Source organism: Styela clava, chromosome 4 (assembly GCF_964204865.1).
Source record: "Styela clava chromosome 4, kaStyClav1.hap1.2, whole genome shotgun sequence".
Taxonomy (NCBI): Eukaryota; Metazoa; Chordata; class Ascidiacea; order Stolidobranchia; family Styelidae; genus Styela; species Styela clava.
In genome coordinates, this window is record NC_135253.1 from 16,627,797 (window position 1) to 16,644,228 (window position 16,432).

General features: G+C 35.6%; 2 protein-coding genes across 2 annotated transcripts in view; both read right to left on the reverse strand.

Moving 5' to 3' along the window:
- Nucleotides 1-447: 447 nt before the first annotated feature.
- Nucleotides 448-5,714, reverse strand: LOC120326542 (uncharacterized). Its single transcript, XM_078111945.1, has 3 exons — nucleotides 5,559-5,714; nucleotides 4,436-5,161; nucleotides 448-1,186 (listed from the first exon to the last, which is right to left on the reverse strand). Exons 1-3 carry the CDS (start codon nucleotides 5,614-5,616, stop codon nucleotides 597-599), a joined length of 1,374 nt encoding a protein of 457 aa, XP_077968071.1. The 5' UTR covers nucleotides 5,617-5,714; the 3' UTR covers nucleotides 448-596.
- A 108-nt stretch (nucleotides 5,715-5,822) lies between these two features.
- Nucleotides 5,823-16,432, reverse strand: part of LOC120326543 (uncharacterized) — a 116,456-nt gene continuing 105,846 nt past the window's right edge. The window contains exons 2-3 of the mRNA XM_078111594.1: nucleotides 11,413-11,502; nucleotides 5,823-10,201 (exon numbers count right to left, since the gene is read on the reverse strand). Coding sequence (XP_077967720.1) covers nucleotides 6,900-10,201; nucleotides 11,413-11,494 — 3,384 coding nt within the window. The 5' untranslated portion in view covers nucleotides 11,495-11,502 and the 3' untranslated portion in view covers nucleotides 5,823-6,899. The remainder of the gene's footprint in view (nucleotides 10,202-11,412; nucleotides 11,503-16,432) is intronic.

The window sequence follows — 16,432 nt, forward strand, 5'->3', positions numbered from 1 at the left end:
CTCAAAGCAGAATTTGCACATCGAATGCTAAAAATTTGTCACATGAATGACATTTAATAAGGAATCGGGTTTTACTAAAATGGTTCTATTTGTCCCAACTACGCCGCATATCTCTTGCGGCAGAGCGATCACGAAACCACCTCGATTCGTAAATAATTTTGAGCGATACCGAGATGAGGTCACGCAAAATTGCTTTGTAACCATTGTGACGTAACAAGCTAAAACTATAGATTATTATGTGAAACGTCACGCTGCGGTTAACCGGTTAATTTTACCCGGTTAACGGTTAAAGTGTTTTCCCCTAAAATTCCCAGCCCTACATATGTACTTAATCGGAATGGGTCCACTTCTCCATTGGAAGTCGTACTTTTTAAGCTGTAATAAACAAATATACGAGAGTCATATATCCGTTTCTCTGCAAGTAGCCTATAAATTTTGGCTGGTCAGTCATTTTTAGGTTTTTATTGAATATTTGTATTTGGTTCACATCAATATGTGCATGTAATATATATCTATATAAAAGCTGAAAAATTAAAAAGAAAAAGTCATGACAACACTGAGAACATTTACGGGAAAATGAATGAAAACTAAACACTTCAAAGAATATTATTTGAACACCATAGAGTCAATATAAACAACACAACGATATTTGATAGGTTATGTGCAATACTCGGAGCGGCACTATTACACGTAAAACTGCCATGCGTATTCTTGCATATAGTTTCTTTTGTACAATTATGTGTCCCTTCAAAGCACTCATTAACATCTTGGCAATACTGTCCGTCACCAGCAAACCCGATTCCGCAAACGCAGCCGATTTTCCCCCTTTCGTTCAAGCAGTATGCTGACCCGTGACAAACTTTACCGTTGCAGAAACACTTATAGCTGCCTTGTTCATTCTGACAAGTTTCTATTTGTTGACACACACTACCAATGTCGTTACATTCATCAACGTCAATGCATTCCCTACCGTCTCCCATGTATCCTTCAAGGCATCGACATGAATGTCCTCCAGGATGATTTTCACAGGCTGCGTTTACGCTGCAAGTGTTTCGTACGTCACAGTCGTTAATGTCAACACATTGATGATCTTGTTTGATAAATCCGCTGTTGCAGTTGCAGACTTTCATAGAGCAGTATGCAAAATCCGGACAATCTCTAGATGTTTTGCATTTCTGACTCGAAACTGGTGGAAAGTAAAACAAATGAAAAATAAAATTGTAGAAACAGAAAATTCAACCAAATTGGAAGCGCGTGAGAAATCTATTAAAACTATTTTAATTCTCTGAAAGGTATAAACTGTTATCTCAAAATATCTGCAAGCTTAATTGAAACCACCCGGGTTCAAATATCTCGAGTCCAATATTTACCGAAACCGACCCCACCTGGCCTGTTGGGAATTTTAAACAACTCTTATCCGAATCATTGAAGTAGGCCAAAAACTGAATTCAATAATATCTTGTCGGGTATGCTATGTGATTAAACTGTTACAAAAATATTGGCAACACCAAAGACTCATGCATGCCGATGTAATTACATTTTATTAAAAGAAACTTAAAATTCGATTCCAGCACCGGCGAACTATATAGTTAGACTCCGATAACAAATTTTAGGAAATTGGTAGTACAATATAACTCCGACAGAGCAAAACAGGAAAATGCAAAACTTATCGACTCTTAAAGTCTCTTCTAGTGGCAGTCGTCTTCGAGACAAAAAAATTAAATTGTCATGTCTAAAAGTATGTACGTTCACAATCGCCTATGAGATGTAAGTCCTTATTTGGCGATTACCATTATATTTGCATAATGTTACTTACTATTTGATGGGAAGAGATTATGTTATTCCTATTAAATCTTATAGTCACGTGGTTTCGAGTTTAAAATACCTCTTGGCCGCGCGTAAATACTAAGTTGTAACTAAATGATATATAGATATACGATCCAACGACACATTTAATATTTGCTGAAAAGTGATTTAAATTACAAATGATCGTTGATAAACGTTTATTCACTTTGAATATAATGATGGTGGCATCAATAGCGTATTTCATAATAGATAATCACTGATGATCTCTAGTGCGAGTGCTTTATCTGGCATTAAATAATCATAGCACTTTGTCGAGTTCATTCATATATTTCTCCTTAACAATTCATAAATTATTTGAACTTAATAATGGTAATCGAAATGTAACTTGCAGTATTCATGTTATATTATGGCTGATTGTAGATATGTGGAAAACACTTACCGGTTAATATTCCAGTAAAAACAATGTAGAGCTTCATTACTGCCCGGGGGCTACACATTCTTTCAGTAATTTACAACTTTCAGATAGCAAATCAAATTAATAAAATGTCTCGTACTGCTTTAAGGATAAATCGGAAATCCATGAACTGATACAACTAAATCTGATGTTTAGTAATGGATAAAAAAAAAACATAAAAATATTTAAATATAAAATATATTCGATTGAAAAAGTACAACAGCAACAAAATATACAACTGCAATAGCAGCAGTATCATGGTATTACGAAAAAGAACGTTTATCTAGAATATCATCAAACATATGACGTGATAGCGATGTGTGATATTTTTTATTACATATCATTTTCAATGGTTGTTTTGGTAACGCGGGGATTAGAATTTCTGACTCTGATTTTTTACAGAGATAAAATGTGTCGTTTAGGACGAACATTTATATCTGATTTTAGTTAATGCAAATAAGGTTATTTATATGTCATCCTGGCTCTAAAATAATATATTTAAAATTCAATATTCCCAGCGAATGTAATAAATTTGAAAATTTTCCTAAAGCTTACATTAATCGCCATGTAATATTAACAGACTCGAACAGTTTCCCAATTCGGTGACCTTTATCATGCTAAACGGTATTTTTTCAAGATTTTTTTAAAAAAATTTTCTTCCCTTGACTTTTCCAGCAATCTTAGCTCCAACTGTCCCAACCCCCATGTTAGGCAGTATCTTGTCTGACCTCTATGTTACTTGTAGATTGCTTGTCTGTTGGTAATTAATGGACAAATCGAGTCCACAAGAAAACGACAATTTCCAATGAGAAAATTTCTCTAGAAATATGTACATATATATAAATAAATCTATATGGCAATTGCTCAATAACAAAAGTACCAAGTTTGTTAAATTTCTTGTTTAAGGTGAGGCTAATAGATTGCCTTTGGTTGACTCATCTGTCCGCTATCTCAGTTGTCAACAAAACTTCTCTTCCACTTTATAATTATTATCATCTTTGATACTTTCGTTCACAAATTTTTTTTATATTCGAATCTAACCCTAGCAAACCTGAAACATGGTGTACACCCAAATTAGGAAAATGTAATATGAAAACTCAAAATCGCCATACTTCTACTGTTCGATCTGGGAAAGTATGAATGTGGTTTCTTTTCGTCATAATCGAATCTACCACATATGAATACCACCTCGAAGAAACCTGACAGTATCGGTGTACTGCTAATCTGCCCTGGGGCAAAACAAAAACGATTTGAAAATTTGTAGACATCTCTCTGCTGATAACGTACATGTATTGTCAAAACGAATAAATCAAAACATAAATATTAGGTCATATTTTAGGTTCAAAGGGTAAGCCAATACTGTTATTCTAGTACAAAAATTCCATACCGACGTGAGAAACGTATTGTGAAATAACATAGACAGCTGACGATTCAAGTTTCATTAACACAAGATTACTAGAATAATTTTAATAGCAAATCAACTCATGAAAAATAAATTTAATTGCGAAAAACCGTCTACTAGTTAAGTTATCCAGATTGCTAAATGCCGGAAGTGTGTTGTTGAAAATATTACGCCAAAATTACAATAACACACCCTATAATACCTTATATCGGCAATGAAGTCATATCATGGTAAAATACTGATGCAAATAGACAAGTGGGGTAAATTATTATTCCATATCCATACAAAATGTTTTTGAAACATATTGGTGATGATATCACAAATGATTTGTTGTAGTAACAAACGTTTTAATGACATCGTGAAATTAGGGGCAATCTAGATGCTCATTACCCTAACTTGGACACTTTTTATAGACTCCATAAAATTAAGTTGCCTTCAGGTGGTGATCTTTAGATGAAGCGTGGGAATAATTTGAAATATATACATTACTTATGAAAAAATTACTGATATCCTTGTTAATTTTACCGTGCATGAATTTTTAACCACGTGTGATCGGCATTTCATCAACTGGCAATTGGTTTCTGAGGTCATACCAAAGAAAGAGAGATAGAAATAGATTAAAAAGTAAACGCGAGAGAGTGAGAAAGTATTGAATAAATCGCTACTGTAATAGTAAAGTACTCCGATATGAAACAGATATGAAAAAAAATTATTACATATAGTAAAAATTATATCCGTGCAAGAAATTTATTCATTAAAACCAACCTATTTTTACCAGGAGTAAATATTGATACGAAGAGTGAGAACAGTGAGAAATGCGATTACAAAATGCAAATATGAAGATATGTTCATTTTCCCGCTCGAACGTGTCAAGATAAATTGCATAGATCCCACGGCATTATAGCAAAAATTCTGAACGAATAGAGCACATGACTGTCGAGATGCACATGATTCAATTGACATATGTTTCACCTCATTTGCACTGTAGCACTTGCAACCAAAATAGCATAACATTGCCGTTTCATTGCAAGCATCAAGGCCGCTGCAAACGCATTCAATCTCGTTGTACTGTGGAAATGCTAACACAGCTTTCGTACTCAGACAATCTAAAAAGTTGATGCAGTCTCTATCCTCCTGTGTACATTCAAATATATCTTCATAGCAAAAGGTCTCATTACCGTAATAATGACTGGGACAAATGCAGTTGAAGCTTCCGGGTAAATTTTCGCATGCGCGTTCATCCGGACAATCGTGTCTGTCGTTCAAACATTCATTTACATCGAAACATTTTCCATAATGCTTTTCATATCCTTGGGGGCATTCGCAGCTTTTGGTTCCATTTCTCATTTCACAAATCATTTCATCTTTACATATTTCTCCATTATCCTCATCACAAACGCAGTGTAATCGTCCATTTATTTTCATGGACGTTTCAAATTGCGCACATTCTGTGACAGATCGTTTTGACGTCGATGGTGATCCGTCTATGTTTTCTGATTCTGTTTAATGAGAAGTGGGAATTTCTTTTCATTATATAAAAATCGGGGAATGAAAAATATATATATACAGTGAAAATAATTAAACTGTATCGGCTTTGGAATGGAAATTATTAAATATATATTTTCATAGGCGTGGCGTTACTTGATTCAACAATTGGCGGAATACAGCATTTGTGTACAAATTTAAGCTCAAGATGCAATAGGGATAACAGTAAAGGCCCGTATAATAATATTCGGCAAATATTTACTATATTTTCTCCTTAGACGCGTAAATATATATTTCACTGCATATGCTCTCTATCGGTAGTTTATTCCCTGCTTAGATGAGAAATTCACTTTGATTAACCTAGTAAAGCCAAATAGTTTGCTGAATTATCTAATCAAAATATTTACTTGCCTGCAAAACTTCCATATCCCAATATGTAAAGAAAAGTAAGAAGTTTCAGTAATGACATCTCTATGCGTTGAATTCATTCTATCATCTAAATATGGATATACTCTACGAATACGTAGTTGAGCACAACTTTTATATCCCGTGCGCATGCAGATCATTCGTAGACAAATAGACGACGATTGTTAATAATTAATCAAACCTATAAGCTTTATTAACTAAGACTGAAGGTCGGAATTTAATAACAGACCTAGACGCAACAGTTTATTATATTCTATTGTATAATTCATTCGTAATATAATGATAAGAAGATTACCTACAGGAAAATAAATATGACTAAAATGACTTCTGTCTGTTCAGGTCTGCGATAGTTGACGTCACATTTGTGGCCTTGGTTTGATTGATGATGATTTGTATTCAATAAAAATGGCGGGTGTGCTGTAGAGAACTCGCCTTTGATTCCAAAAGTGTTGAAAAATCCTAAGACTAACAAATGACACAAAGTGCGTTTAGAACTTTAAATGATATCTAGCGAAAAGCTGCGAATTCGGCTTGATTTTCTGTTTAAATTATATAAAAAAGTGATATCTAGCAAATTTGGAACTGCAAAAATATAGCATAATTTCAAAATATATATTTTTGTAAAAATGTTTCACACTGCTGAATATTTTTAATTCAACTTGTATTTGATCGAAATTCATTTTATTTAGTTATTGTATATATATTTATTAACATATAAAACACAATTGATCGGTAGTCGGTACAGTTACAGCAATATTATTCACTAATCACAGGATATATGCATATATAATCATATAAATACCATCAATTATTGTACATATTTCTTAAAATTTTCCATTTTTGATCATGTTTCGTTATTTTGCTATTTTTGTATGCCCAAGTTGATTATCCGGACTCAATGTTTGAGGTATGTGTCACAGCACCTAACGAACCTGATTGGGTTTCATCACATCTCGAACAAAAATCAAAAACCCCATTATTAGAACGATATATATATATATATATTGTGATTATAATAATACTATATGATCCCACCTTAATTAAAGGTGATCATTTTGTAACGCATGTAACAGATATGTACAATCTTTTTTTTTTAATTATTTAGAAGATTTGTACTCTCTACCATCCTTCAAATGCAAATAAAAGAATACGTCAATGGCGATTAATTTAATTTTTTCGGAAAATATATATCGTTTGAATTGCTGAGTTTCCATTACAAGCGTTGCACTATAGTAGGAACTGCGTTAACTGACAAAAAAGATGTTATCACCGTCATCATAAAGTGATTATAAAATCTACGGTAAACTTTTTTCATGGTATTAAATTTTAAACGAAACTGATGACTTTGGACAAAATGGTGAAAATTACAACAAATAAACCACAAAAATAGTTTAAACGAATCGAATTTGCTGAACAAATGCTATCATCTACGCAAACGCATAAATTTTCAGTGGAGCAAGTTGAGCCAATCCCACATTCATTTGCACCACCAGCACATGTAATGGCCGAACAATTGAATCCATCTCCGGCATAATTTGTGGAACATTCACAATTTCCATCGATGCATTTGGCATTTTCGTGACAGCCAGAGTTATCTGAACAAGTTTTCCTACAAACAGATCCGACGGAAGTCCAATCTGAGGCACATGAGCATAGGCTGGATAAGCATTGCGAATTCGGCAGACACGAGGTTGTATCGCTACCGGTACAAGTCTTTTGTGTGCATTCAGCGGTTGATCCATCGCCCTCCCAATTTGCTGCACATACACATACGCCTTCGTAGCATAAAGCATTAGATGCGCAATCTGTTGCAGCAGTGCAATTTTTTCTGCATGCTGTCTCAATGGCTGTCCATCCGTCCTCACACTCGCACTTATTTTCATTGCTGCATTTGGAATTCGCGTCACAGTCACTAGATTGAGTACATGTTTTTTGAACACATGCGCTCTCTCCAGCAATAAAATTAACTCCACAGGAACACTGGAAAGTGCTCAAGCTTGAAGTACAAAATACGCTCGATCCGCATGTTGTCAATTTATCAGCTAAAGTGCATGTTTTCCCCGCACATGATCCAGTTGTTGCATCAACAGTTGATACGAATCCGCAGTTACAACCGAGCGAAGTTCCAGATGTTGCACAATAGGAATTTGTTTCTGTACACTGAGAATTTTGGGTGCAGGTTTTGCGGGTACAGTCCGTTCCAGAAACATCGAAATTCTTTTTACATATGCAATTTGTTCCGTCGCAATAAGAATTTGCTGAACTGCACAATGAAGCATCAGAAGTACACACTATTTGGCTGCATGCGTTACCGACCTCTTGATAATGTGCAACACATGCACACTTGTCGTCAGCGTTGCACACAGTGTCAGTGCCACAATTTGTTGCTGCATTACCGCCACAAGCTTTACGGGTACAATCGGCAACTGATGCTCCGTCAAAATTAAACTTGCAGGCGCAGTTACTCCCATCACAATATGAGTTTTGATCAGAAGAAATACAGACGGAATCGTCGCCACAAGTAATTTGTACACAAGTATTCTCATTAGCAACAAAATTTGCTCTGCAGCTGCACTTGTCATCATTGTCACATGCTGTGTTGGTCCCACAATTTGTTGCCGCATTTCCACCACAAGTTTTACTCGTGCACGTCGTTGAGCTTGTATCGTCAAACGTGATTTTACATGTACAGTCACCTGAACTACAATATGAGTTTGGATCTGCCGAAGTACAGACACTCGAATCTGTGCCGCAGTCTCGAACGCAGGCTCCATCTTTTACCGCGAATCCATCCGCACATGCACATTTGTCATTTGTATCACATTTAGTGTCTGCACCACAGTTGTTTGATGCATCTCCTCCGCAATCTTTCAAAGTACAAATAGCAACGTTCGTTCCATCAAAAGTTATTTTGCAAAGGCAATTCGTCCCATCACAATAGGAGTTTGAATCAGTGCATAAAGCGGCGTTACCGGTACAGACGATTTGACTGCATGTTCCGTCTGATACCACGTAATTGGCAAGACATGCGCAGTTGTCACTTCCATCACAAGCTGTGTTTGTCCCACAATTTGTAGCAGCGTTACCCCCGCATGCCTTTTGGGTGCACGTTGCAATATTAGTTCCGTCAAATGTTATTTTGCAAAGGCAGTTGGTCCCATCACAATAGGAGTTTGAATCAGTGCATAAAGCGGCGTTACCACCGGAACAGTCGATTTGACTGCATGTTCCGTCTGATACCACGTAATTAACAGCACAAGCACAGTTGTCACCTCCATCACATGCTGTGTTTGTACCACAATTTGTAGCAGCGTTACCCCCGCATGCCTTTTGGGTGCATGTTGCAATATTAGTTCCGTCAAATGTTATTTTGCAAAGGCAATTCGTTCCATCGCAATAGGAGTTAGAATCAGTGCATAAAGCGGCGTTACCGGTACAGACGATTTGACTGCATGTTCCGTCTGATACCACGTAATTGGCAAGGCATGCGCAGTTGTCACTTCCGTCACATGCTGTGTTTGTCCCACAATTTGTAGCAGCGTTACCCCCGCATGCCTTTTGGGTGCACGTTGCACTATTATCTCCAACAAATGTTATTTTGCAAAGGCAATTCGTTCCATCGCAATAGGAGTTAGAATCAGTGCATAAAGCGGCGTTACCGGTACAGACGATTTGACTGCATGTTCCGTCTGATACCACGTAATTGGCAAGGCATGCGCAGTTGTCACTTCCGTCACATGCTGTGTTTGTACCACAATTTGTAGCAGCGTTACCACCGCACGCCTTTTGAGTGCATGTTTCACTATTACTTCCAACGAATGTTATTTTGCAAAGACAGTTGGTTCCATCACAATAGGAGTTTGAATCAGTGCATAAAGCGGCGTTACCACCGGAACAGTCGATTTGACTGCATTGTCCATCCGATACAACGTAATTAATAGCACAAATGCAGTTGTCACTTCCATCACATGCTGTGTTTGTCCCACAATTTGTAGTAGGGTTACCCCCACATGCCTTCTGAGCGCATGTTTGACTATTAGTTCCATCAAATGTTATTTTGCAAAGACAGTTGGTTCCATCACAATAGGAGTTTGAATCAGTGCATAAAGCGGCGTTACCACCGGAACAGTCGATTTGACTGCATGTTCCATCCGATACAACGTAATTAATAGCACAAATGCAGTTGTCACTTCCATCACATGCTGTGTTTGTCCCACAATTTGTAGTAGGGTTACCCCCGCATGCCTTTTGATCGCATGTTTCCCTATTAGTTCCATCAAATGTTATTTTGCAAAGACAGTTGGTACCATCACAATAGGAGTTTGAATCAGTGCATAATGCGTCGTTTCCACCACTGCAATCAATTTGAGTACACGCGGCTCCTTCTTCACTGTAATTTACAGCACAGCTACATTCGTTTGACGAAGAACACGCGGTTGATGCCCCGCAGGTTGCCGTAGGATCGTCACTTCCAGCCGTACACGCTTTTTTCTCACAACCTGTTGTTGCCGTATCGGGCTGGTAGTTAATATTGCAAAGGCATATTGTGTTTGGTACATCGCAGACATCGGCATTTGGTTCTGGGGCGCATTCGGAATCGTCATTACACGTTTCAAGTTGAGCGGATACTGTAAATTGTAATAAACGTTAAGTTTATTTATTTCAAATGAAAAATTTCATCAACGTAATAATTTTTTCCAGTTTGATTTTGACTTCAGGGTTCGTTTAAAACGGTAATTTACATTTGTAGCCGATCACGAGATTACTTTCTCTATTGCGCATCCTTTCATTATTCACGCAATTCGTTTTAGGCCTACTGCAAGTAATTTGATCCGGTTCTTCATTTTAGTTTATTGTTTTGTTGCATAGCTTTGTTATTTGACGACAAATGCTGGATTGTATATATATATTGTTTCGGTAGCAAATATTCAATATTATGATTGTTCGTCGTAACCAACTGAAGATTCTTAAAAATCCCTTAGCCTATACCAAACACGATGTTTTAATTAAAAGTCGAATCTTTAACTAAATATTTTTATTAGTTTTTGAATTTCATTCCATCTCATTGTAGTTTCTAGTATTGTAGCATAGTCTTATTATTTGAAAACAAATGTTCTTCATTGTTTATGTTGTTTCGTTAGTAAATATTCATTGTTTTGATTTTTTATCGTAACCAACTGAAGATTTTTTAACAATCCCGTGGCTGGTATACAAAACACAATGTTTTAATTAAAAATCGATTCCTTAATTAAATATTTTTATTAGATTCGAAATTTCACTCCAATTTAATAAATGTCTAATAATAATTAGAATAAGGAATAATTTTGAATAATCAACTAAAATTATATTTAGCAAGAACGCTGAAAGGCAATTTTCAAGTAGCAACTCTCCATTGGATATTTCACATGTATTCGAGTTGCTGGGCTTCCAAGTTAGGGTTGCTCCACAAAAATGATTTTCCGGCAACTTAAAATCACGAAACAGCAAAATCCACTAATAAGAGTTTCTATATATGTTTGGATATTGGTAAGATTTTCAATTGTTGATTACGATTGCCAACCACAATTCTACACGTTTTAAGATTCATGGATTGTGTCAGTCATGCATCAAAACCTATTATAGGTTTGGTTATTTCGACTAAAGTATGCATCTATCCATTGGTTTTGTCCCAGTACATATTAGCATTTTATAGTAATTTCAAAGCCTTTAATGGGGCAAATTTACTGTTTGCTGAGTGAAATTCATCAGTGTTTTAGTAAGTCATCGTAAATATAAGTTTCAGCTATAGGAATACTTTATATAAAATAGTTCAAATAAAAGTCTTTTTCAATATACTCACCTTGATTCCACAAATATGAAAGCACAAATATCCCCAGAACTACAGTTTTGAGGAAATGCATACTATATTTGGATGGTAACATATATAAGCTGAATTTGTAATAAATCAACATAATATTAAAATATCAAATACAGAGCAACTAAAGTTGGTAAGTTATAACAACTGATGTAACGACTGATATATATATGTCACCTGTCTTCGACTCTGAGACTACTATTCTAGAATTATACGGTTCCAAAGTTAATTCTATGGATTGCGTATATTGGGAATTATTATTCTGTTTTATATCATTCATAAAAATTGCAAATCTAACTCTAAAATCTTCAAAGATTAAACAGTGGGTTTTCGTGTCGTAAACAACAATTTTCTACCTTTACTTAGCAGTTTGTAAATGTTCTAACGACTTTTTGTTTCCATTGTCTTATTGAATTAAACGATTCGTCATGATTACTGGCTACAGTCGGTTTTTGTTTGCCCACTCTATCCGTGATCGAATTTCAATAAACACGATGGTAAAAGTGAAATGATTTTCTCATCGAAATGTTCCGAGGATTGTTAGCTCAATTGTGAGAATATCCGATGCCAATGTGAAACTATCAACGTCCATATCAACGTACAATTTTGTAGCCCAATAATTTTTATTCCAAGAGCACTGATGCAAAATTGCATTGTTTATAAATTAGCTAATGTTTTACTTATTTAAACAGTTTTTAAACAATGATTGCATATTTATTACCGCGAATTATTTGCTACCATTCCGATCATATATATATATATTAGAAGTTTCGCACCATGGATCTTAATAAAGTTATGGGTAGCCCTGGGTACTATATGGTGTATGTTAACAAAGCACAAATAAAATAGCCCAAACAACTTTAGGCCCTTCGAGGCCCGCATTCGATATTGTTAGTGCTGCCTCCAAATTACTACCATCTGATGATAGAGCTTGAGTAACTTTAACTCACATTCCTGTCGCTGCGTGGAAAGAGGTTACGTACTTATCCATATTTTATTGTAAGACTTCGAAACTAACAGGCGGCACCAAATCGACCCACTTTTATCCTTTAATAACAATGTTGTTCTTTATTCAGAATTCTATGACTCAATTATATTGGGACAACACAATGTTATTATTTTCGAGCGCTGTTATACACACCTGTCTGCCATTGTTTTAAAATCAGTCAATCGGGAACATCGTTATATTTATTTCAACCTTTGTCATCTATATGTATCTTGGAAATCATTTCATAAAATGCCAATCCAAACAACGTCAATAGTAGAAAGTTTTTGTGAACCTTGACACTATATATGTTTTTAAAGATATCATTATTAAAATAATAATCTTTTGAATGGGCTTCTAACTGCAGATTATCTATTTATTATTTGTTTCCGGATATCTTTGCAAGAATATTAACTGGATCAACTATTCTCCATTTTTTGCAATAAGAAATTCAAATTTATATACATGTATGAGATCTCTGTGTGTATCTTATAATTTTTTGTTTCGTTTAGCATTCACATACTACTTAGAACAGGAATGTGCAACATTTTTTGTCGGTGATTCATATAACCAACTTCAAAGATCTGGCCGGGCCTCCAAAAAATTTAGTTTACCTATGCGGGAAAGGTAATAGAAGAGAATGAAAGGGTCTATTGCTTAGCCATGTACTAATAAAGGCACCGGGCAAAACGGTGAGCGAATTAACGCAGCGACAAGAACAAAAATCATTAGGTATTGTCACTAAATGGATACTACACTAAATGGATCAGTGGGATGAATTGTGGCCTGCGGACCGCATGTTGCACACCCCTGCCTTAGAGCGTTTAAATTAAAAAAAACGTCTGTGTCGCATTCATGAAGAAAATAGTCAATATTTCATATATTTTTCAGAATTCTAGTTTAGTTTGTACAGTATAAGACTATGTAGTATCACATCACATTTCAAAACAAAAAATAAGTCCTGAATATTCAGAATGATCTGTTGCAAATGGAAATTATGCATCGTTTTGAAAATTAGTTGTTGTTAGTGGTTGATTTCGTGTCGTTGGCACAAAGAGTTGCATCTCTATATCACTAATGTATCAATCGATTCCAAGAACATTTCCACGGTACTCAGTATCGAGATTTTTGCGAGCTAGTGCAAAACGAACGACATGATAACGGTGTCGATATGATCAGCTACATATATTTGTGCGCTGATCGTTTGTTTATTATCGCAATAACTTATGTTTTAAGACTTTTCGCGTGTATTTATAGTAAGTTTGACACCTGCGACGAAATATGCATTTACTCAACTTCCCCGCTATCCACTAACGCATGCGTCACATTCTTTGTGCGTTGGATTATTTTGTAACTTCATATATTTGAGTTTTTTTATCATATATTTTACCCATCACTTCCGAATTGGCTGTTGACGACACAGTACACGGATCTCTAATGTATTTTCCCATTGTAATCAGCATAACACAGTCAAAACATGTTCAGGATACTGCTCTATGAAAAGATTAATCTGAATCAAGATATCTTTGTCATCGCAACAGAATATGATAGGAATGTTACCAGCAATTCTACATGTCCTGTTATTGTTCCTAATGTCTCATACTACAACCAATCGTGATCCGCGCAAGGTAGTATCCGGATATTGCTATGAAGTATTATCGGATTGGGTGAATTTTCGGCGTTTATTGATGCGTATTATCTTACATTGCATCTGTATTCCTGTTTTGATCTCTTCCTCTCACTATTGTACAAATTAATTAGTACATTTGTATATTTTGTACAACACTGTATCTTGTCTTATTGGAGACGAATTGTACATGTGGATTGATTTGTTATTGGACACGTAGTGGACATAACGATCGTTTCGATATTATGTTGTTGTTGTTGTTGTTGTTCTTGTTCTTTGACACGTTTTTAAAAAGTCGCTTTTCTCTTCGAATACTGGACCAATTGCTTTGAAATTTTCAGTGGTTAAAGATAAAAATTTTCTCCAGAAGGCTATTACTTTTTTTTTTTGCTATGACGTCATCAAAATTATGTGACTCTACGTGTCCATATATTTGAGCATAGCTCTCTTGTTATTGTTATGTTGTCGTTAGAATCCATTTTCTTGCTGTTATGAAAAAACAATTTCTAATTAAACCCTGGACTGTTTTGAATTTTTCAGCAGTTAAATATTGTATTTTTCACTGTAAGGTTATTGCTTGTATTTGAAAATTTATGTGGGTTCTAAGGGATTCGCGTCATTTTGCGATGACGTTATCAAAATTAAAAATTGCGCACCTTGTGTCGGTTCCGCGTTTGCGATTTCATGTTCAGATGAAGTCGTGAAGACACTACCGGTAGTCTACTGCTACAGATTGCATTACCGTACTATTTCTCTTTAAGCCGTCATGTGAATATATTTGAGCATCGCTCTCTTGATTTCAGTCATCTATAGCCTTAGTGGTGGGAACAACCTACCAAACGTTTTATTAGGATTGATCATGTGATCTAATTACAAAGAAAAAGACAAAGAATATCATAATCCTTGTTACCTAATGCACTGCCAATGCATTGTCTCGTCAAAACTAGGAACTATTATTATATCTGTAATTTGTGTCAATGTCAGTTTAAAATGTTGTGTAAGGGATCCTCCTAGTGACCACAAGAATCTTTAACCAACCTCTGAAAATTTCAAAGCAATTGGGCCATAGTTAAAGAGAAAAGCGATGTTTTTGAAAAGAACAACAATAAGAAAAATAACAAGAATACTAACAACAACAATTTAACAAAATTATCTTCGTGTCCATTACATTCACCAACCAAAAGTAGAATTTTTTTTTCTTTTTCAAATGAACTCTGATACTTATGGGTAGTGATATTACACCCAAAATTTGTACTCCATTGCTCTCGACAGCAAGATAAGGAAGTAGGCCTCACCAGCTAGCGGGGCTAATGTGCTTGTGGCAAGTGACGTCAGTCAGACTCATTTGTCAGCGTTTCTAGAATTTAAGCAGATTAATGCAATATTGATAATACTAATAATATGCAGCATATTTTGCTTATTTCAATATTTATAGAAAACATAAAAACGAGAATATCGGCCAGAGACCGAAAACTTATCGATCGAATAACAGGGGAAACAGCGCTCTTACTCCATAGTGACACCTTGTGTCCCATCACTAATTAAATAATAACTCGCTAATTATACTACATAATTCATCCAAAATCAATAGGCTTCTGGTACGGCATATGTTGAATGCACATGCAAAATCTGGAGCAGATTCAATCTCGCTTTCGTGAGATATCGCGTGCATCTAACAAACAAACAGACAGAAAGACAAATACCTATCAACATACTTACTGATTAAAATCGATAAGTAATAATAAGATTAATGTGTTACCGAGTATAGTTAGCGTCGACTATAAAGGGCCTAGTTAGCTCTGGAAGTGGGGTTCTGAAAAAGTTTTGGGGTCAGTTTACCTTCTCTCATCTAAAACGCGGTGTATTGAATTGTTTCAATTTCCGTGACAACGAGAATGGCATTCCCTTGATTTCTTATATAGTGTAAACAGCGTATCAAGTCTTGTTAATTTATTTGTTATTGTAGACGTCTTAATACAATAATAATCATAACTTATTTCATTTTTGAACGCGGACGAAATTAACGAAAACACATGTGCAGGATTTTTCAACTTTCGGACGCTTTGAGAACCAACAAAACACTTTGTAGACGAATTGGAACATTGAAAGTGCGATTGCAATTAACACCATAGTATTCAAACGGGCAATTTAACGACGGAAGACAAATCGCCAATTTAAGAAACATAACATTCGTCATTTCGGTAACTGTATGGTTTCGCTGATAAAAGAAGTAATAAAGCAGCAAAACGTTCGCAAATCGGTAAACAACCGTGCGGGCCGGGCCGACACCGGTCCGCTGAAAGGCGGTTGGAAACTACCACATGGCACGGCTTCTCGAAATAATATATATCTGTTTACCCGTCATTATTCGAATATTCACAACTGTCCTTGAC